The sequence below is a fragment of the Haemorhous mexicanus genome, chromosome 2 (assembly GCF_027477595.1).
Source record: "Haemorhous mexicanus isolate bHaeMex1 chromosome 2, bHaeMex1.pri, whole genome shotgun sequence".
In the NCBI taxonomy this organism is placed as follows: Eukaryota; Metazoa; Chordata; class Aves; order Passeriformes; family Fringillidae; genus Haemorhous; species Haemorhous mexicanus.
In genome coordinates this window covers 14,559,751-14,581,909 of record NC_082342.1, presented here as the reverse complement: position 1 = coordinate 14,581,909, position 22,159 = coordinate 14,559,751, and the positions used below count along the sequence as shown (strand labels likewise).

The window sequence follows — 22,159 nt, the reverse complement described above, 5'->3', positions numbered from 1 at the left end:
TAATGTTGGTAAATCTTTTGGTTACTGAGATCGTACAAGAAACTGCAGAGGTCTGTCATGGAGGACAGGAGATGTCAGAGTAGCTTATTATTGCTCTGTGGGTGAAGACAGTGTGGTGTGTTTACTAAAGCTCTCCTCCAGCTTTCTCCTGAATGACATAATTTTAAAAAAGCTTCCTTCTCAGTCCTTCTCCTCATTCTACCCCTCAAACAACCACCTGCCTCCCTCAACTCCTCCATTTCCTTCTCTGCATCTCTGTGCTTACTTTTGGCTGCTACTACAGCTTCCACCCAGCAATCCTCCATGTCAGCCCTGTCCTCCAAGACATCTCAGCACCAGCTGAAGGAACTGCTGTGGAATGGTGTCCAGCACTTTCAGCCTGAGGTTTAGTTGTAGTGGGTTGAATGAACTCTGTAAATGTGAGGGTGTGATCATAATTTATGTTCAGCTTTGAAGCAGAGTCTTGTAGTACTGGGCAGAATTGGAGAAGGATGAGCAATGGCCTGGTGTGTCCCTTGTGTGTGAAAGGGAGCACTGGGTTCAGTGTGAGAACACTGGGCAGACTCTCTTGTTGAACATGACAGGGTAGAGGACATAGAGAAACTGAGCTCTGCTCACTTGGGCAATATGAAGCAGAAAAACAAAGTTTGCAATATGTGGCCATGGCATATGTCCAGTGGCAGTGGTCATCATTTTTTTAAAGTTCGTTAACTCTGTGCAAGCATTTCCATTTATTGTACAATCCCATATAATCATTCCTATCCATGTAAGCATTCAATAAATGCTGTAGAAAAATGTTTTAAAAGACTGAATATATTTTGAATGACTTAGCCCACATTACTGATAGGATCAGAAAGGAAAATGATCTCAAGAAATTAGATCATGTTTATATGAAGGCCCAAAACATGCAAGATTCCCACATCTCATGCTCAAAACACTCAAGTTAAAATCAGTTAATGTGGTGAGAGGATATTTTCAATACTATGTTGAATGCATTTCTGATTATAGCATTTGCCTACTCAAAAATATAGAAAGCTAAAAATACATAAAATTAAATACCCACACAAGTTCACAAAGTTGCTGGAACATTCCAAGAGACATGGAAACTTTGTTTCAGAATAATACAGGGGATGAATTATTTTTCTTCAAGTCTCACCTCCCTACTGGATAACTAAACAGACCTGGATTTTTAGAACATTTACCAAGATATGTATAACAAAAAAAAGCTGTTCTTCCCTTTCTGCCCCTCTGCCCTAGTTTCTATATGCCTGCTTTTCCTACAGCTGGGCAGAAGAGCCAGCATATTTCTAAATAATACAAACATAATTTCCTGTATTAATCAATAATTGACACAGTGATTTCAATACATTAGTGAACAAAACATATAATCATTTATTAAACTTCAGCTTACAACAGTGCTTATCACAGGAGCAGCAAGAGTCATTAAATATCCCTTCAGACATTAAACTGTTAGAAAACACGTCAATATTGATGCAGCTGCCAAAATGATACCACTTTGACAAATGTGATTTCTGTAATTCTGTGACTAAAATATAAATGCGAAACTTTTCTAATAGTGATTTATGCAAACTGGTGTTTAATATCCCACTGATAAGAGCATTATTCCTTCAGCATTATTCCAAAGTCCTTCAGCTGCCTTTGGCATCTTCTGTGGAGCTTGTTGATGAAACTCAAAAACTCAGCATGGTTTACATAATTTTTATGTATCAGAAGGTTTTCACATATGCCTTTAGTACACAGACTCACAGATACACAGGCTGGAAACTTGGGAATGGTATTGGAACAATACAGGCTGGGGAAGAAAGGTCCAGAAACCTCCAGCCCTCCAACCCAAGAGAGTCTGTGATTCTATGAAAAAATTAACATTCTCATTAATATATAAATAATGCAAGAACAGCCATACAAGACCAGACTAAAGATCCATCTAGAACAGGAAGAGACTCCAAGAGAATGAAATAAGAAACAAGACTCCAAGAGACTTAAGGAAAAGCATGACAGTAAGCATCTACCAATGCTCTCGCTGCTTTTAGTGACCTGAGGCTCAGGAACTCTCATAAAATGCATCTTTCAATACCTAATATTGTTCAAAATATTTGATTTTCATTCATTTTTCCACTTGTCTGTCAAACACATAAAATAATTCTGGCACCTGCAGTACTGTGCTAAAAGAAGTTCAAAAACAAACAAAAGGGTAGAGTTTAGCTGTGTATCTCATGCCTGTCAAATGCTACTTAAACACTCCCTAAAAGGGTAAAGAAAGCCAGAATATGATACTTAACCATCATTTCTTACAGAGGTATTTTCAAATAGAAGTTGGTATTTTTATATAATGCTAGAGGAGTTTACTTCCAAAAAAAACCAATCAAGCAAACAACATGTATCCAGAAGTGAAAATGCTATTAAGTAAAACAAAAACCTTCAATCAAAATGCAACTTCACTCATACAAAAAGAATTTCTAAACCTGCTTGAATAATTTGCAGGATTAGGCAAAAACTATCTTTCTCAAAAACAAATCAAGGGAAATATATTTAACAATATCAGAATAAGAAATCAGAAGTTCACTCTCAACAATTTCAAAGAACGTGGATGAATTTTCAAATTATTCCGGAGACTAAAATAATCAGGGAAAAGTAGTTTAAAATTCAGGTACTTGCACTCTTCCCCCTCCTCAAGTACCTCAGCCACAGTGAATCAATAATACAACTCCCTTTTATCAATGTCAAACTAAAAAATCTCAAGGAAATGAAGATACTGAAACACTTCCATTTCTTTAGATCACCGTGGAATTACAACTGTTGGAACATAGCTGTCAACTGTACTTATCAATTTAAGATCCACATAATAAGAACAATGACATGAAACAATGAATATTTGAAGCTAGAAAAGGTTCTTACATACAGAAAATCACTAACAATTACAGAGAAGTATCTGCTTTATTCCATAACAAGAGCAAGAAGAACACGGACACTAGAACATAAAAATAAGTCAATAATTCACATATTTCTGTATCTTTCATATAATCAATATTGTTTGGCATGCTACTAAAAGTATAAATATTGAAGATAAATAAAAAACAGGTATATTTCTGGAAGCCAGCAACCCAAAATCTATTTTCAAGAAGTTATTCTACTATCTTCTTTAAAAATGGAAAAAAAATCAACAAAACAAAAGGAAAAAGCCCAGCAAATACCTCTCCCCTAAGATTAGCAGGATCTCATTGCAAGCACCAGCTTCAGAAGATTTGCCTTTACTAAAAAAGCTGCAAGTTTTGCATTATGTTAATTAAAAATGAGGAAGCCAAATGAAAGCAAATCACACCCCATGAGTTCCTTAAGTTCCTTACCTCAAAGCCCGACTAAGCTTCTCATAGTTCATGGTGGGCTTGTTCTTGCGCTGTCCCCATTTTTGTGCAACCAGTTCAGGTTGATTCAATTTGAACTCTCCTTCATCACCAACCCAAGAAATACAGTCCCGAGCATCTTTGTCTGTGAGAAGTTCTAATAAAAACTGCCACAGCTGGATCTGGCCGTTGTTCCCTGTTAAAAGAATAAGAAGTTTCACTTCATCTTGTCCTTTTCATGTTCCACTCATGGCTAAAAACTTGCAACCAACATATTAAAGCAGACCAGCATAGACTATATGATGGAAGGAAAACTTCCACTTAATTAATCCCTTCTAATGATTCTTTTGCAAACATTTTCCTACAAAGTCATCAGTAACCATTTTTTATTAAAGAAATTATGAATACAGGAAAAAATTAATCAAGATTTCACACAAATCTTCTCCTAGAACTTAAAAACCACAACTCCCCCAATATAATAATTTAGAAGCATATCTGTCTTTAAAATAGAACAGATTTATCAAGGGCTGCTCATTCCTCTTCACACACACATATAAGTGCAATAGTTGTTTTTTTAAAAAAAATTAGTCTCAAATTTTCAACACAAAATATGAGAAACACAAAGTAAACCCCCAAATTTCATTTTTCATCAAGGTTGCATCTTTCACATCCAATAGTTAAGATTTTTTTCTAACTCAAGTACCCACAGTAAAATTCCTAAATTCTCAATGAGATAAAGAGAGCAGACCTGATGACTAAAGAGAGAAATACACAGTATTCCTCACTAATGTCAGCCAATAAAACCTTGACCTTCTGAATGACATCCTTGGAGGCCTTTATAGAGTCTAAAACAAATAAAAACTCAAGGAGGAAGAGAAGGAAGGATTTAACAGAAAAATTCACAACAATAAAGAGAAGCAAAACAAAAATGACAGAAAGAAAAAATAAAGAAATTAATAATCAAAGAGTATGTACAAATAACAGTAATTCCAAAATTAAACCGCAAATTTAGTGCGCAGTTTTCCAGATATATATTCATTTACCTAAAAAAGAAATATGAAACTTCATAAATTTTGAAGTCACCAGACTGGGGAAAAATGGAGGAGGAGCACAACAGACAGGGCAAGTAGCAGCTAGGCTACATTTTACAACACAGTTTATTTTTTTCCCCTTCTACAAATAGAAAGATGTTAAAAGCTTGAATAAATGCTATGCAGTGGTTTGAGAGGACAGATTGTTAAGTGATGGGGAAATATATCCATTTTATTTGCTGCAGGATGGAAAAACTGCAGCATCATGTTGACATGGTGCCTGTGTGAGCTGACCAGCCTGGCAGGGCTGCCTGTGCTTACAACAGATTTTTGTACATATGGCTCCCTTCACACAGACCCCTACAAACCTCTCATTTGGAGCTACAAAGACATGTCTCACAAAATGTAATTCAACAGAATGGGTCAGTGTTCAGTGCATTAGCATGTAAAATAATGGAAGCAATACCTGTTCTGTTCCCAGGGGAACTCCTATCTTCCCCGGAGATCCTTGGAGCTCTCTGTACTTTTGCTGCTTTTGCACTGCTGTTTATCACTTTGATGGTGGTTGGGGTAGCAGGCTGTACGGATGCTGGTATGATCTGCACAGCTGTACAGCAGAGAATGTTGCAGAACATCAACTATAAATTGCTTGCACAGAAATAGGCATGTTTTATTTATTACCCCTATTATCATAACATCTAGAAGCTAGTTTTCTCCTTTGCTAAAAAGGCACACTGCATTAAGTCACAATGCTAAGTATAATTTAAATCCTTTTTACCTCTTATATGAAAATTGCAGTTTTATACTCATTGCAGAAGTGTCACATTACAGATAAAAGACCAGTTTTAATTTATTATTATGTGTATTACATGCTTCCACAAAAGGAATACAAACTCTCTCAAGCCCTTGTTTTATTTTCATGCTGTTCCCACATGATCTGCCCTAATGCCCTTTTCTCTACAGTCACTGCACAACCTCCATACCTGATATTCAAACAGCAAACACCTTCTATTGCAATGGTGTAGGAGGATACAGATGCCCCAGTCAAGCTGGCTTTAATTAGACACAACCACAGGATGTAAGAAACAGTATGTCTATTTGACATATAAAATGCTTATAAATCACCTGAAAATTGATTCATTTTAATAACTGATGACACTGCTTAGCTGAAAGAAGGAGTTTCAATGAGTTTAATGTATTATTTCTAATACTGGTTTCTAAGCAAGTCATCTCTTCCACAGAACCCTTCAGTTTTTGGAAAGACTTTTTTATTTAAAATTAATATTTAAATAGATCCATTTATTAATGCAATATATAAAGCCCTGAAACAACTAAAAACCTCAAATATGTATCCTAGACAGCTTATTTCAAGAAAGTGAAAAATCTACCACCCAAAATGAAAGTCATAAACTTCCATAGTTCAGGTCAAACACTACCTTTCAGCCAGTAACAAAATATAGAGAAACTGAATGTTAGGTTTTGAAGTTTAAAATATGTCCTCCTCCCTTTCCCAAGGAAAATCTCTCTCAAGTGATTTTCTAAATGTTGTACTATCATACTTCTGAACCACAGTACAGTGCTAAACCTGCACACAGTGAATTGTGTGAATTAATGCTGACAGAAGTACTTACGCTGATCAATTGTAACAGTTGCTATTTCTCCAGAGTGTTCTTGGCTAGCCAACACATCTACAAATGGGAAAAAACCCAACAGGCTTAGATTTAACCCGCAAATAGTAAGTCACCTGAAGATCAAAAACTTTCTTATTTCATAGAGGAAAGAAATAAAAAATTTGGTATCAGTTTGCAAGATACATGTACAGTTCATGGTCTTACAAGTGGAGACATTTAACATCTGTCACTCATTTTTAAAAGGGTGTACATGTCAAATTTCTACTAGCTCCATCCCCAAAAACCTTTTGCTATATTATGTCAATGAAGACAGAATTAGTTATTAGTCTGGCAAGTTACCTCCAAGCATGGTACATCTGAAATGCACATGTATTTACTATGTTACTGTATTCTGCACATGCAATGCATCACTTAGCAGCTGTGTTGTACCATCTAATGATTTCACTTCCTGTGCTTAAAAATCTCCACTTCAATATGACACAGAAATGTATATTTAATAACTCAAAATCAATATTTAATTATAGAACTAACAAATTCAGTGGATGCACAAACTATGAAGCTTTATAAAAAACAAATAATCATTCGCTACCTTCTACCAGTTATGAGGTTTGATAAAAGACAGGCAGCATTTAGTATGCAGACAATGTTTCATGGCAGCAGACATTCTAATACCTTCTCTTATCTTGTATTGATACCCTCGCTTTTATCATCGACATTAAGTAAAGGAAAAATGACTGCTCAGAATTGGTTTCACAGTTAAAGAAAAAAGTCTACCAAAAAAAAAAAAACCCAAACAAACTGCCATACACTTTCGAAGAAGTTCCAGGTGGCTCCAGAGGATCTCTCCCCGTGGGACACGCTGGAAGAAATCTTCTTGGCTGAGGTTGCAGAGGTCCCGCCCAGGAATGCTGAGTGCGTTGAGGTCGATGTCAGTCATGCTGAACTCCTTCATCACCCACACCACCCAGTGGAGCACCTGGTCTGTCGACCACTGAACTGGGTCTGGAAAAGATGGATGAAACTGCAAATCACCTCGTCATACACTGCAAGGTTATTATATAATAACTTCCATAAGAGTAAAAGCACAACATCAAGAAGCAGAGTTACTGAGACCAAATCTACATGGAAGGTTGGTGACTGCACTTAAAATGGTGATGGAATGGTGGGCGTTGGTGGGGTGACAGAAAGGGTGAAAGAATGATTTTCTTTAGAGAAAGTTTTTACATCAGATCTATGCCTGACATATCTCAAACATAAGAACAAAAAAAGCATTTTCTTCTTCAACATGTCTTTAGCTTCAAGAAAAGAGTACCCTCTCCCACAGAAGGATACTCTTCAAAAATGTTGATCATTTTGTGATTATGACAAAATACTACATTCTAAACTCGTCTCCATCTCAGTTTCTGCTGACAAAAACCACCACTGGCTATGTCTGGGATGGATTAATTTATTTCCCAGAAGCCCCTATTGTGTTGTACTTTAGGCTCATGACCAAACCACTATTACTAACACTGAGATGTTTTGTCCACTGCTGAGCAGTGCTTACAGAGGCCACAAAATGTGGCTGAGCCCTACACAGAGAACATAAACCACTAAACTAGCAAGAGAATTTTGAAGAGAACAATGGGCTTGAGTTGGCTGCAACCCATGTTCTCCTTCCTGGCCATTAGGAACACCTAAGCTTGTGATGGTGAGTATGTAATAGACACCTATACCAGGAATCCTGTTGGGATAGGGATTGGGATTGTGCAATGTTCTGAAACTGCTGTATTCATTCAAGTACATCTTACCTCTGTGCTGGGTTTTAATGTACCTTATATACTAAACCAGAAATCCCATGTAATATCAATGACTTTCAAGCAAATCTGATATTCATATTGCACCCTGCACACATGGAGTATCTGGAAGAACAGACTATTGGACTCCAGCGCAAGGCCTTCTCTGTTTCTCATTCAGCCACCCCAGCGAGTAGACAAGGGGTGCACACGAAACTGAGGAGGGACAGCTGACCTCAACTGACCAAAGGCATATTCCACACTACAGGGAATCCTGTGCAATAAAACTGAGGACCAGGTTTTTTTCAAGTATCCCTTGCATAGAGCTGGTCTGAGCACTGGCCTACTGGAGGTGAGTGATTGCTTCTGCTGACCTTTTCAGCCAGACCATCAAGTTTTGGGATGTTAACACTGTATACAACATATTAAAATATGCCAACAGGTTAAGAACAGGAAACTAAAGTAAGGACATCTATTTTCACTGGAGCAGACTGATTACATATTTTTAAATTCCGATATCCCAAGCAGATGTCACCTTGGCATTTTTTTATTTTAAGATTTAAAACAAATAAAATTAAGCATTAAGAAAAATTAAGAAAATTAAGATTTAGAGAAAGCAAAGTATCCTAAGTCTATAAACATTTACCTAGGAGCTACAAATTTAATTTTGGTTAACAAAGAACAGCTACATGGTATCATTTTTCACTAATGCTACCTAAAACAATGCAATGAAATCCTGTGGCAAAAGACACACCACAAGAGGGTTGATCTACCAAACATCTGCAGCAGTAAGCTTCCATCAAAAAGCTGCTAATTTGTTCTCATTGAGAGAACACAATCTGCAAGGAAACAAAATCATGACTTTCTCTAACCACTTCTGTGGTTTCCAACCTTTTTGCTGGCTCTGTTTTCTGCATTTATTTCTCCTAACAATTACTATTTTCCTTCTTTCTAGGTACCAAATATTTGGATTCTAATAGCAGAAATACTTTTAACAGAAAAATATTTATGATCTCTAATAAAATCCACCCAAAACATAACATAAACATAAACCAACATTTTAAAGACCTGCTAAATGCTAGTTTTTCATTTGCAGCAAACCAGAGAAGCCTGTAAGGATGAAGACATTGAACCACTACTTTTCTGGATGGTTATTTGTTGACTAGCCTTGACTCAACATCAATGCATCCTGTCTTCTGAAAACATTCAAGAAATAATTTTGCATTATAATGTAGAACCTAGGGGCACCTTATTTCAGCCCAAGTCGCGGTAATGTCTACTCATAAAACATTAAAAATGTTATTCTTTTTAGGAGTGTAATTTGGCACATTTTTTTTATATCAAGAGAACATTATTTTTCATAATCTATGGATCGCTGTCATAATGAACCAATATGATTTTCCTGAAAAATCTGCACTCCTATGGCCGAAAAATCATTGAACTTTTGAAGGCACAGTTGTGGGTTATAGGATTTTCTTAAAGCATCAACATTATTAAAGTTTATTAAAAATATTATTCAACATAACAACATTGGTTTAAGTAATTTTATTCCAATATTAATGTGACAGTATGATGAAAATATTAGTCTGCTTCTGATAAACCCTCACTTTTTTTTTTCAAACATTACACATTAAATCCCTGATTATCAGCAGACATAACATGAGGAAAACTATTTTTGAAGTGCTTACCAATGAGAAAACTAAAAAGCCATGAAAAAGCCTTTGCTTTAGTTATCAAAAATATGCTCAAAATATTGGCAAGCTGCATATCCTGCAAAGACCTGATGTCGCTAACGAACACGAAAGAACTAGACGCACACCGCTGCTCCAAGGTGAAGAACAAAAGAGGAAGTTTATTTCCTGACTCCAACATTTATAGTTTTCTAAAAGTGACAGTGGATTGGAGGGTGACTGTGCCACCTCTCCAATGCCACTGGTCAAACTAACAGTCCATCAAGTCTCTCTTCTTCTATAAAGGAATGCAAAACAATGTGTTATCTCTAGACAGTGTGTGATAAAGTTCTCTACAAGGAGGTAAACATCAGAAGGCTTAGAAAATCTTAGAAAATCAGGGCGACAACCTGTGACTTGACTGGAATTCTTAAATCCTTCAAAACTTCCCCCTAGCCAAATATATTCCAGTTTTACAGGTCTGCTCATATGGAACAGCTTCCTGAATATGTCTTGACAGTACATTTCTGCCAGTCATAAGAAGCAATTCAGCTGGATAATCTCCTAAACATACTATAGGTCTACATCGCACAGTTCCAGTTCAATCTTAAATATTCAGAGATGTTTTTTAAGCTAACATTAAAAGAGCAACCTGCTAAGTAACAACATTAACTCAAAAAGAGATGATAATCTAGAAAAATATTTCTTTTCAGTTCTGAATCATCTTCCTTCAGTATGATGAAGTCTAGCACAGCTTCTCATACAAAATCTAATTGAACAGAATATTCAACATCCTCCAGTCCATGAACAATTTGTCTCAGCAACTTTACAGGCAATGCCCCAATACTGAGTCTGTTAAATTCCACACACAGCTGAAGAGCTTTATCACTAACACACACATTTTTAAGGAGGGCAGGAAGAAAAGTGCTTTCTAAAAACTGCATTGACGAGGAAGTTATGGCACAAAAGCACTCATTTAATGAAACTATTATGAGCATTCATTTTACTTCTCCTTGGTTTTTAGATTAGGTATTAGGAAAAAATTCTTTCCTGTGAGAGGGGTGAGGCTCTGGCAGAGTGCCCAGAGAAGCTGTGGCTGCCCATTCTTGGATGTGTTTGAGGCTAAGCTAGACGGTGTGAAAGTTGCCCCTGCCAATGGCAGGGATTGGAACCAGATGGTCTTTAAGTTCCCTTCCAAGCCAAACCATTCCACGATTCTACAATTCCCTTATGCAGATATTTGCATTAACTAACCCATACCACAGGTTTCCTCCTCTGAGGTCCTTGGGCACCAACCCCACACAGAAGAGAAGGGACCAGCCCCCAGCTGAATGCACCCACAGCTGTGCACTATTACCGTAAGGTATTCCAAGGCGCTCCTGCTCCTTCCGGTAGCCTTCCAGCGCTGCCGCCCACCGCGTCACTTGCTCAGACGTTTCATCTGAAATTGTTGCAATATGTTTTGTTCCATCCAAGGTTATCACTTGAGCTTCCTCAACAAGGTGAGCTTCAGCCTCTGCATGATGAGCATCTGGATCAATCACAACCTCCACGGTCTCCACAGGCTTCACGATTTCCAGGATGTTCAACTTGGGCTCTATCCCTAAGCATGGAAACATCACAAAACTTAAAGACAGTAATGCAAATATGACAAAAAAGTTGTTTTAAAGCTTTCTGATTAGTAGGGCTAGCAAACTCAGGAAAGAAGCAGGACACAGGAGTGTCATCAAATTTCTGTGAGTATCCTAAATTAAAATGACACACTCTATTATAGAGCATATACTTTAGTAAGACAAATAACAAAGCTGTCCCTCCTTCCTCCCCCAGTATTACAGCTTCCTGTTCTATTTAAGTGATCTATTTCACAGATCTTGAACAGAATGGTCAGCATGTGAGCATTAAGTACAGTGTTTTGGTCTGTAAGAAATATACCATATAAAAACCCCAAAACAAATAGAAAAAGCAACATCCAAAAAGACCCAGAACAAGTATCCAGCTATACTCCAACCATAAGGATTTCTTTCAGCCTTTACAATACTTCCCTGATATCTCTGGGGTCTACACAAAGCAGTTAACATTTTCTTTCAGTACTCTGAAGCAGGCAATGTGTTAAACAGCAAGCTAAAAGAAACCTAGAGAATTCTTCTCATCTTAGGATTCATCAGCTATTAATATTTTGACTTTTTGTCTGTCATTTCAGGTATTAGATCATAGAGCTAACAAGATATGTCTGCATCTATTCTGCAGCAAGAAAGAACACATTCAATAACGCTTTTTATCACCACTTACTCTGTTGTCTTCTGAGGTGTTTTGTCCAGCTGGTGTGTCACCAATTTTCATACATTGTACTGAAGATTTTTCAAAATTATTTCAAATTTTGAAACATACAATTTTCATTACAATGCAAACAACCACACTTATTTTATGAGATTTTTATCAAACATATTTTCACATAAAAAAAGAATCCTTACAACTCTGCTTTATCGTGAGTTGTAAAACCTTGACTATGGTTAGGCTGATGAAAGTCGGATTCACAGAACATCATATGGCCAGAGTAACTTCAGTATCTTGTACCATAAAGATATTACTTTGTGTCCTTCCTGTCTAATCTATATTACAGCACAGCGTGAGATGTTCTGCAGGTAAGTCTTAAATGCTAAATCCACAATCCAGTCATAGTTTGTAAGGAAAGCAAATGGAGTATGTACCTGTATTACAAGTAAGAAAAACCAAGTCTTTTTCGGACAAGTATTCCTCTAGATTTTAACAGGCATTCAGCTTATTGAAAAAGATATTAGAAAGGGAACAAATACTATAAAGACCCTAGAGTACAAAACTCAGCAATGTGAAATCAAGAATGTGAAAACAAATGTTGACAACGAGTAAGTGGTTGATTAGATGAAGAAGCAAATATGAAGAAATTCTTCATTACTTTTTTCTTCTTACTTGGGAGAGTGTTTTATCTAGGCCATGAAAAATTATTATGCACAACACAGGCTTCTTTCAAAAATCATACGAAAATGGGTAAGGGAAGCGACTAAGGGTTAAGATTCTATTTTTGATATTCAAAAAAGAAAGTAAAGAAAAAAGAGGTACAGTTCATTATTGCTCAACAAAATAATTCACAATTGCTTCACAAAGTAATTCAATTGTCATAAAACTACATGTCAAAAGAACTTTGTGCTTCATCCACAATACAAACATGGAGATCAAAGCAATGAGTCTCTGTAGAGGAAACACCTTGTAAGTAAAAATGTGAATTAACAATCTGCCATCTAACTTACTGCAACACTAGAATAACATTAATTCCCTGGGTTTGCCTGCTTCTCTCCTGATATCTCTTCTCCCTTTACCTATCCATAAGAGATGACCAGTTCCAGACTCCCATTCCTCCAACAAGAGGAAATGAATTAGGGCAAGGCAGAGTGCTGTAAGAGTCTTACTAGTAAAATGAAAAAAATAGGAATAGTATTTTATCTGCCGTAGAATGAAATGCTATAAAAGAACTACACTCAAGTTCAACTATAGAAGAACTATGTTTCACCTGTTATCTTTGAATTTAAAGCCAGCTCATCAAAATTTGGTAGAACATTTGAAGTGACATAGCAGCTTTTCTTTCAAGAAATAAGAGTCCAATCCACCACAAGGATTAGCGTCACTGATTACTCTTAGCTGAATTCTATACATTACGTAAGTGAGGGGAAAATAAACATAAGTGAACTGAGAATCTCTCAAAACCTCATTCATGCAGGTAAAATATGAGGATGGAGTAAGAAGCTGTTTTTTTCCCATCTGGCTCAAAGGGGTACTGTGGTCAAGAGTAACAAGTCCATCTTCCTGTTAGTGATCCAAGTATCTTCCTTTTGTTTATATGCATGCTATTTGTTTTCTGATATTCTGCCCTGCCATATTTTACATGCCTTTAACAAACAGGTACCTTATGAGTTGCTAAAGTATCAATGCCTGAAAAACAACACTGAGGAGTGTTCCAAAGTGATACAGAAGTACTTAATATTCAAGTGTTTCTTTTAAGATGGGAGGCAGGCAGGGGAGGAGGGAAGGAGACAGATAAGGTGTGATGGCGGCATGGAGCAAGAAGCTCCTTGTGTTATGTGATATGAACCTCAGTTTACACTAAAGGGAAAAAAACTAAACACAGGAAGAACATTGTGGCAGTTTCAGTTTGAAACCGGGTGGAAACACCAATTTCATGTAGTGGCTTTGGTTCGCAAATTTTGAGATTTCCCAGGTGGCACACCAAGGAGTGTGATGGGTTCAGCACTGGCCAACCACCAATGCACTCACTTCCTGCTCTGAGGTAGGATTAGGAGAAAGGCAAAGCAGGCTCAAAACTTTAAAAGGGTATAAAGAAAATTTTATTGACAGTAACTAAAAGAAAAAAAGTAGTAAGAATCAAAACAAGCCCTTCAGAACACTTCTCCTCCCCCTACAACCTTTTCCACTGACAATATAAAGAAACAAAACCTAAAATTTCAGTTTAGTACCTCTAGAATAGTCTTTCTTCAGCTCACTTAGGGAGAGAAGTCCCTCTTGCTAAGGTTATGGAGACTTCTCCATGTAGGAAAAAAACCCAGTTCTCTCATGGCTCTCAATTTGTCACAAATAGCAGCCACCCAGGGAAATCTGCAATCGTGAAGTCCTCCCATTTTCCACAAGATTTTCTCACAGCTGTGTTTATGGGCCATGTCAAATTATGGGGCATTGTTTTAAAGAATAGCTGATCAAAGGCAAAAGTTCTCATTATCTATCTCTAAAATCATCTTCACCTCTGGGAACAGAGGTCGTCTTCTTCTCCTGGGGGTACAGGACCACTCTTCTCCTTCTCTGTTCAAACTTCTCATAGGATCACAGCTACTTTAACATCTGCTTACTTCAGCATGGAAGCCTTTGCTCGATATCAAATTGTACCCTTCATCTCCCCATGGCTTTTCATGTGTTACAGGGAAACAGAGTCTTTTCTCCACAGCTTTACAAAAGTATTTCAGTTCCAAGATCAAGGCATCTCCTCACCCCTCCCATCTGGGACTTGACTTCTTCTTCACTGACGTTAGTGGTCTTCATGTTGCTCCTTTACATGCTTGCATCTTGCTCCTCTCTCTCTCTCTCTCTCTCAAGGGAGGACTGAAGCACTGAAAGAGTTAACATCTTGCCTAGGGCCTGCAGATGGTCACTGGGTGCCAGAGGTGGGAACTGTGGCCGGGCTGTGTCAGGATTGGCCTCATGGCAGGTCTTTGGTTTTCTCAGCATTCAATTCCAGCTGTAGGGCCACTGTGCACAGGCTGCAGGGCTGCCACTGGTCTCATGCTTGATCTCGTTCGTGGTGGCCGTGCGGGGGAAGGGCACCTGGTGGCAAGGTGTTCACAGCCATGGCCCGGCCCTGCTCCAGCCAGGGCTCCGCAGCCTTCCCTGCCTTCCTGCCTGGCAGCTGCTGGGGCCCGGCCCGGGCAGGACGGGGCTTGGTGAGCCCCTCGGACCCTGGACAGGGGCCCGGCCCCACGGCAGAGCCTGCCTGGCCTGGCCCAAGGCACTCCCTCCCCTGCCTGGCAGCCGATGGCGGGGGGCCGGCAGGTGCCCCAGGAGGAAGGGGCCCAGCCCTGGGGCCAGGACTGCCCGGGCTGGCCTGGCTGAGACAGAGGCCAGGGCACGTTACCTCTTTGCAGACCGAACAGAAAGAGGAAGTTCCCGCACTTCTTTTGTCTTTAAATGTTTTTCACAGAGGCACATCCAGCTTTCCAGTGGCTGGAAGCTTTACATCACTTCTCTAAATGTCTCCCATGATAAATCATGACAGACATGGAAGATGATAGTAAAGATATTTATCACTCTCATCCTTTTGAAAATGGAAGTCTGAGCACTGAATACTAGAAGTTACTGGGCATGAATTAAGAGCAGTTATTCTAGTTCCCTGAAGGACATTTCCATTCTATTTTATAAGTAGAAAGGTAGTACACTTCCCATTACATATGGAGAACTGAGGACTCAATATAGCACTAGTCACCTGACACTCAGCCTTAAATGCAAATTGTCTTACTGAAGACTGTTAATACAAAGCAGAAAAGTTTTCTTCTGTTTAATCTACAATGAAGCCAAAAGGAAACAAAAAGTGCCCCAAAGTCTGCTCTTTTGCTTTGCTGATGTAACTCAAAACAGATAACTAATCTACTCCTGTACAAACTCATCTCTGTTTAAAAATAGAGAAATAAACACTTGTAGCTGATCCCACAGCCCAATATGTACATTGTCTATAAAGAGTGGTGGCTGTCTGGCTGTCCTTCCACTCAGGACATATGGAGGGGGCAAAGCAGAAAACTAAGACAAAAAGTAAACAATGAACTCCTAGTTCCTGAGAATTTGACAAGGGGAACTCCTGTCATACCAGATAATACAAATAAAAACTATGCCTTAACAAATCCATATCCAACTTTAACGTTCCTCTTACACAATGGTTTATTCTGACTTCTCATCCAAAGAAAACAGACAATGGACAGTGATCATGGACCTTGATAACAATTTTCAGTTAGCTACATTTGCTTTCAAAATGTAATTGTTCCTAAAGCACACAAGCTCACTCACCTCACAGGGATGAAACTTCCACCTACCTACACAAAAATCTTTTGCCTGCATCGATATTTGGTCTGATAAGAGTAACTACTCAACCTTGAGGAAAACCTCATACTGTAACTGATACTACTAGACTAAGAGTTGTTTGGGTTCTGGATTTGTGTTTAATTTTGTTACTTATAAAAACAATATGAAATTCCTTTAAAAAACATTTCAAATAACATTAGTGCATAACATTTATTTTAATTTTACTACTTAGAACTACAGTACACAATGAAAAAGACATTCTGAAGCTCTGTGACCATTCATTGATTTTCTCAATTTTACAGCTAGGAATAGGAGATTAGGTTTGCTTGCTCACAAGTATTCGTGCAAGTTTGTCTGTACTACAAACAGTTGTTGTGAAACAAACTGTTTCACAAATTTGTTTGTACAACAGACAAATCTAACTGCTTACCTTGCCTAGATATTACTTGTACACTGAGTTGCACTGTTCCATCTGTTTTCACTCCTTGATCAAAAAGGCTTCGATCTGGGTCCAGCTTGATAAAAGCATTAAAAATTAAAAATACGTATTAGTCTCATAGATACAATAAACTTACTCTCCTTTAAATTTTAGAAACATTGGGTGCCTGCAGCAAATTTTCTGAAGCATGCAAATATTTTTAGTACTGTCTAGACATACTGCGTAACAGAAAAAATTTGATCGTATTTGAAACTTGCCACTCTGTTCTGTTTAAGATATTTTTGCCTACAGGAACATTTTTTGACCTAAAAGAAGGAGGAGGTACCTAAAAGGTACCTCCTCCTATTGCCTCCTAAAAGAAGGAGGAGGCAATAGGAGGAGGTACCTTCACTACCTGAAAACTATCTACAGTTCCTTCTCTGAGTTTTTAACTCCTTCATAAAAATTCTTATCTTTATAACAATATTCTCCTGTGTTTCTGGAAAAGCCACAGATGTCTGATTGTAACTCCAAATAAAATACAAAACAGTTACACTGTCTAACATGTGCCAATGCCTGTAAAAACGGGGCAGGGGGATTTCTTGAGTAATGCTTTGCTACTTCTATACTTCAATAATACAGAAACCTTCTCATTTAGATTAAAAACAAGATTAGAATTATGGAAATTCTGGCAGCAACAAATGATGTGGGCTACTTCAAGAGAAAGTAGTATGGTCATTGCCCTCTTTCTTCTTTCACTTGCAAGGTGTTTTCTTAACCTCACACCAGGAACTCCAAAAATATTTTGATTGTATTCATACTGAATTAGTGTGCATATATTAAATGGTCTTATGATAATGAACCTGACATGAAATTAAACTCTTAACTGTAGCTAATATTCCACATGAAGCATGAATTCCACAGACAATGGAAAAAACAGAAAAAGTATGTAAAACTCTTCTCCATTACGAAGTTAAATCTTTCATAACCTTTCAATTTACCTGGATATCTTGCAGACAAATCTCGTGTGCATCCAAGGAACACTGCAGTCTGGGTTCCAGCAACTTCTTAAGATTTCCAATGGGTTCACTGATGTCAATAGCCTGACTCACAAATTCTGCGGTGGTGTAGCTTTGCTCGACAATGCTTAAATAGCAAATTAATATAATAAATAATTACTTACATGTTAATAGAGCAGGTATAGGAAAGGTTAATAAAAGTTGGAAGTAAACTAGATAAAAAGTAATACTGACTCTGAAATCTTAATATCATGCAGTGCTGTATTGCACTGCATGATATTCGATTATTCGATTATTATTTTGCAGTGAGCAGTTTTTTTTTTTTTCACAGGGTTTGCTCCGTACACCCCCCCAAGTCCTGTGGTGTTGTTTTCCCAGGCTGGTTCCTCCCTTCACCCCTCCTATCAGTTGTATCCCACTGGCTGTAGTTCCTTTCCTCCCCCAGGGTTTAAAATCTCCCACCATGGGGTACCTGTTCTCTTTCCTCTCCCAGACGCCATTTCCTCTCCCAGGCTCCCTCTTTTCTCTCCCGGAGTTGTTCTACATTAAAGCTGTCAGACTTTGGTCCTGAGCAGAAAGAGCACCTCTCGTCTTTAGCTTTTGTCCTTGTTGGCATCACTGCTATCCAGAGCTAGCCAAACTGATCCCCCACAAGGTGAAACCCAACAACTGGCGTCCAACTGTAGGGCCTCCCGCAATGTCAGAGACCCCACATAGCAGCTGGATATCCATGTGTGGATTTTACCAGCCTTTTGAACCGTCACCTTCCCTGGAGTTTGCTGCTGCCTTTTGTACAGCAGCACTCACGAGGGTAGGACTGGCAAGCCCATCCCGAGCCCAAAGATGGGTCGGTTCTGGACAAATGACTTCCTTGCAGCTGTTCCAGCCAGCCAAGGCCCCCAGGAGGGGTAAGTAACCCCCGTGAGTGGTAGTGAGGACCCTGAAGTAACCCCGGTTGTGATGGGGGTTATCCCTGGCATTAGGGAAAGGTGTAGCCCTGTTCTTGGAGGGGTTTGTGTGTGCAGGCACGGCGGTGTGGCCGCCACTGTCCTGGATGCTGACCATGTGGTTCGTGCCATCTTGGATCTCAGCCATGCGACTGCTGCCATTTTGGGGATGTGTCTTTGAAACTCACAGAACGCGACATTCGGGGAGTAGCAACTGGGTTAAAGGGACAACCATACCCGAAAGGATGTGGCCGTCACACTTAGACTTGCAACCTGTGGCTGGCAAAATCCATGGTATAGGAGGAGTCACATTGGCAAAAATCTCAAAAGCATCATACAAATTGAGGGGCCGAACAGAAAACTGGCCAGTGTCCATCTGTTTGTTGCCAACTACAAAGCTCCCCTGTGGGGGAGAGACACCAAGTTCCAGTGGGGGGTCAAATTAGTTATCCCTAAGACACCCCAGGATTTTTAGAGGCAGGCACTGTGGAGCACCCTACCCACAAGTTAACATGGCTGGATGATATCCCAGTCTGGGTAAGTCAGTGGCCACTCAGCAAGGAAAAGCTTAAGGTGCTTGAGGAGCTCATAGAAGAGCAATTGGCCAAAGGCCACACAGAAGAGACAACCAGCCCTTGGAATTCCCCGGTCTTTGTGATAAAAAAGCCAGGGAAGGATAAGTGGCAGCTCCTCCATGACCTCCGGGAAATAAACAAAGTAATTGAGGACATGGGGTCACTCCAACCAGGGATGCCTTTCCCAGCGATGCTTCCCCAAAACTGGCAATTGGCTGTCCTGGACATCAAGGACTATTTCTTCCAAATTCCCCTACACCTGGAAGATGCCTCACGGTTTGCCCTCTTGGTTCCTACCATCAATTGAGAAGCCTTAATGAAGTGCTACCACTGGAAAGTATTGCCTCAAGGCATGAAATGCTCTCCTTCCATTTACCAGTGGTACCAGTGGCTTCACTACTGTCCCTGGTCCACACCCAAAAAAGGGAAGCTGTCATCCTCCACTACATAGATAATGTGCTTGTGTGCACCCCTGATGACACTATACTTCAACATACACTTGACCTAGTGGTTAAAATTTTAACCTCAGCTGGATTCCAACTGCAGGAAGACAAAGTTCAAAGGGTGCCACCTTGGAAGTACCTGGGCTTGGAGATCACTGCGCGGACCATTGTTCTGTAGAAATTGGAGATTGATAGTGATCCCAAAACCCTAGCAGATCTTCATTCCCTGTGTGGGTCTTTGAACTGGGTCAGGCCCTGGCTAGGTCTCACCAATGAGGACCTAGATCCCCTCAACAATTTATTGAAGGGGGGGAGAGAGCTGGTCTCTCCCAGGGAACTGACCCCAGAGGCAAAAGCCACAATCCAACAGAAGGCTTTGGCCGAGCGGCAGGCCTGTCGTTATCAGCCCAAGCTGCCTTTCAAATTCATTGCCCTGGGAAAGTTGCCACATTTGCACGGCTTGATATTCCAATGGATCGAAGGGCAGGATTCACTCTTAATCATAGAGCAGGTTTTCTTCTCCCACTAGTGATCCAAAACCATCACACAGCCACAAGGGCTAATAGCTCAGCTGATCTGGAAAGCCAGGATGAGACTGTGTGAGCTGGCTAGTTGTGACTTTAGGTGTATTCACCTCTCAGTCAAACTTTCTAAGAAGGGAAAGAACTCTCCTGAGAGGTTGACCAAAGAGATGTTAGAGCACCTGCTCCAGAACAATGCCAACCTCCAACTATCTCTGGACAGCTACAGTGGACAAATATCAGTCCACACCCATCACACAAATTGTTTAAAGAGGAATTCCACCTCATTCCTCCTGAGAAAAGGAGTCGTAGGCTGCTCAAAGCTCTCACAGTGTCTGGGGCGTCCCACAAGTTGGTGATGACTTGGAGAAATCCCCAGATTCAGCAATGGGAAGATGATGTTGAGTTTGTGGAGGGGTCGCCCCAGGTCGCTGAACTGGCTGCAGTTGTGAGAGCCTTTGAGAAATTCTTGGAGCCAATTAATTTGGTCACTAACTAGCCGTGGGAGTAGTGTCCAGGGCAGATCAGGAAGGTCTCAAATACATCAAGAACGAGCATCTCTTCAGGTTGCTCTCAAAACTAATTTATTTAGTTTCACATCGAGAGCATCTGTTCTATGTATGCATGTGAGGTGAAATCGCAGAAGGTGATTGCAAAGCAGATTCCCTTGCTGTCCCAGCAGAGATGGCACACCTTCTGGATGTCTTCCAAAAGCAAAGCTAAGTCGCCAGCAGTACCTTCAGAATGTGCTGGGTCTAATCCATCAGTTCCAACTAACACGGAGTCAGGCTCGAACCATTGTGGCTACCTGTCCCAGTTGCCAGCTCCAGGCCATGCCATCGCTGGGTATTGGGGTTAACCCCCAAGGCCTTGGGAGCTGCAAACTGTGGCAAACAGACATCACACACATTCCCAGTTTCGGTCGCCTTAAGTATGTGCATGTAAGCATTGACACATATTCAGGTGTGGTTTATGCCTCTGCCCACACAGGGGAAAGGGCTGTGCATGCCAAACAACACTGGGTGCAAGCCTTTTCAGTGCTGGGGATCCCTAGGGGAATCAAGACTGACAATGGCCCAAAGTATGCATTCAAAGAGTTCCTAGAGTTTGTCCAGCAGTGGGGAATAGAGCATAAGACAGGCATTCCTGACTGCCCCACAGGTCAAGCTGTAATTGAGCGTGCCCACCAGATGCTCAAGCAAGTCTTGGCTAGGAAGAGCAGTTCAACAGTGTGGATACCACCACAACAAAAGCTCTGCAAAGCCATGTTTACAATTAATTTTCTGAATTGTTTGTTTGAAAATATGAATCCTCCGGTAGTATGTCACTTGCACAGCAATAATCAGTTTAAGTTGTCGCAGCGTTCACCAGTCCTAATTAAGGACCCAGAAACTTGGGAAACCAAAAGTCCTTCTGAGCTCGTTACCTGGGGGCGTGGCTACACCTGTGTATCCATCCCCACAGGCTTGCATTGGATACCCCAAAAGTGGGTAAAACCTTTCGTCCCCAAAAATCAAGCACGACCAGAAGGGAATGAAAAACAAGTAGATGTTGCTTCAAAAAGAAGACACTGCCAGAAAAAGGAGAAAAAACCTTCCAAAAAAATCTGGTTACATTCCAGCAGACCCCTAACTTTAAATACGCTTTAAAATGTCTGTTTTTCCTCTTTAGAAAAAAAACCCCTACCTCCCACTCAACCTTGCGATGAGCCTTGTCCAAGTTGTCATCCTGTTGGCACTGAGCAGTCTGACAGCTGCGTGGATTGTCTCTCAGCCACGCCAAAACATCTGGGTGACCCTGGCACAGATGCTCCAACAAGAAAATATACACCTATCCACTGCAGCAGCAAGAGACCCTATGTCTACCTTCCTGGTGGGAATTCCATTGCAAGATGGAGAATATCCAGTTTTAACACACCTATGCCTGACCCAGGTCCCAAATCATACAACATCCAACAAACAAAACCCGTGAGCAGTGGGCTGTAATGATTAGGAACCCCAAGGAAGAGTGGCTACCAAATTTGCTCAGAGCAGCTCAGGAACCCCAAGAGTTAGAGCTACTGGGTTCCTCCTCAGCACCATGCTGCATTCACTTTATCTTCCACCCATTATCTAACACTAAAACCTTTAACAACCTATTGCAGAATCGAGAAGAGTTC

The 22,159-nt window shown here is 40.0% G+C and overlaps 1 protein-coding gene across 3 annotated transcripts in view; it reads right to left on the bottom strand.

Annotated features, from left to right (window-relative positions):
• The window catches only part of GABPA (GA binding protein transcription factor subunit alpha), a 33,942-nt gene that overhangs the window by 4,006 nt on the left and 7,777 nt on the right, over nt 1-22,159 (bottom strand). For all 3 annotated transcript variants that reach the window (XM_059873046.1, XM_059873051.1, XM_059873048.1), the window contains exons 3-9: nt 17,498-17,642; nt 16,509-16,593; nt 10,827-11,072; nt 6,832-7,026; nt 6,025-6,081; nt 4,860-5,000; nt 3,366-3,558 (exon numbers count right to left, since the gene is read on the bottom strand). In XM_059873046.1, coding sequence (XP_059729029.1) covers nt 3,366-3,558; nt 4,860-5,000; nt 6,025-6,081; nt 6,832-7,026; nt 10,827-11,072; nt 16,509-16,593; nt 17,498-17,642 — 1,062 coding nt within the window. The remainder of the gene's footprint in view (nt 1-3,365; nt 3,559-4,859; nt 5,001-6,024; nt 6,082-6,831; nt 7,027-10,826; nt 11,073-16,508; nt 16,594-17,497; nt 17,643-22,159) is intronic.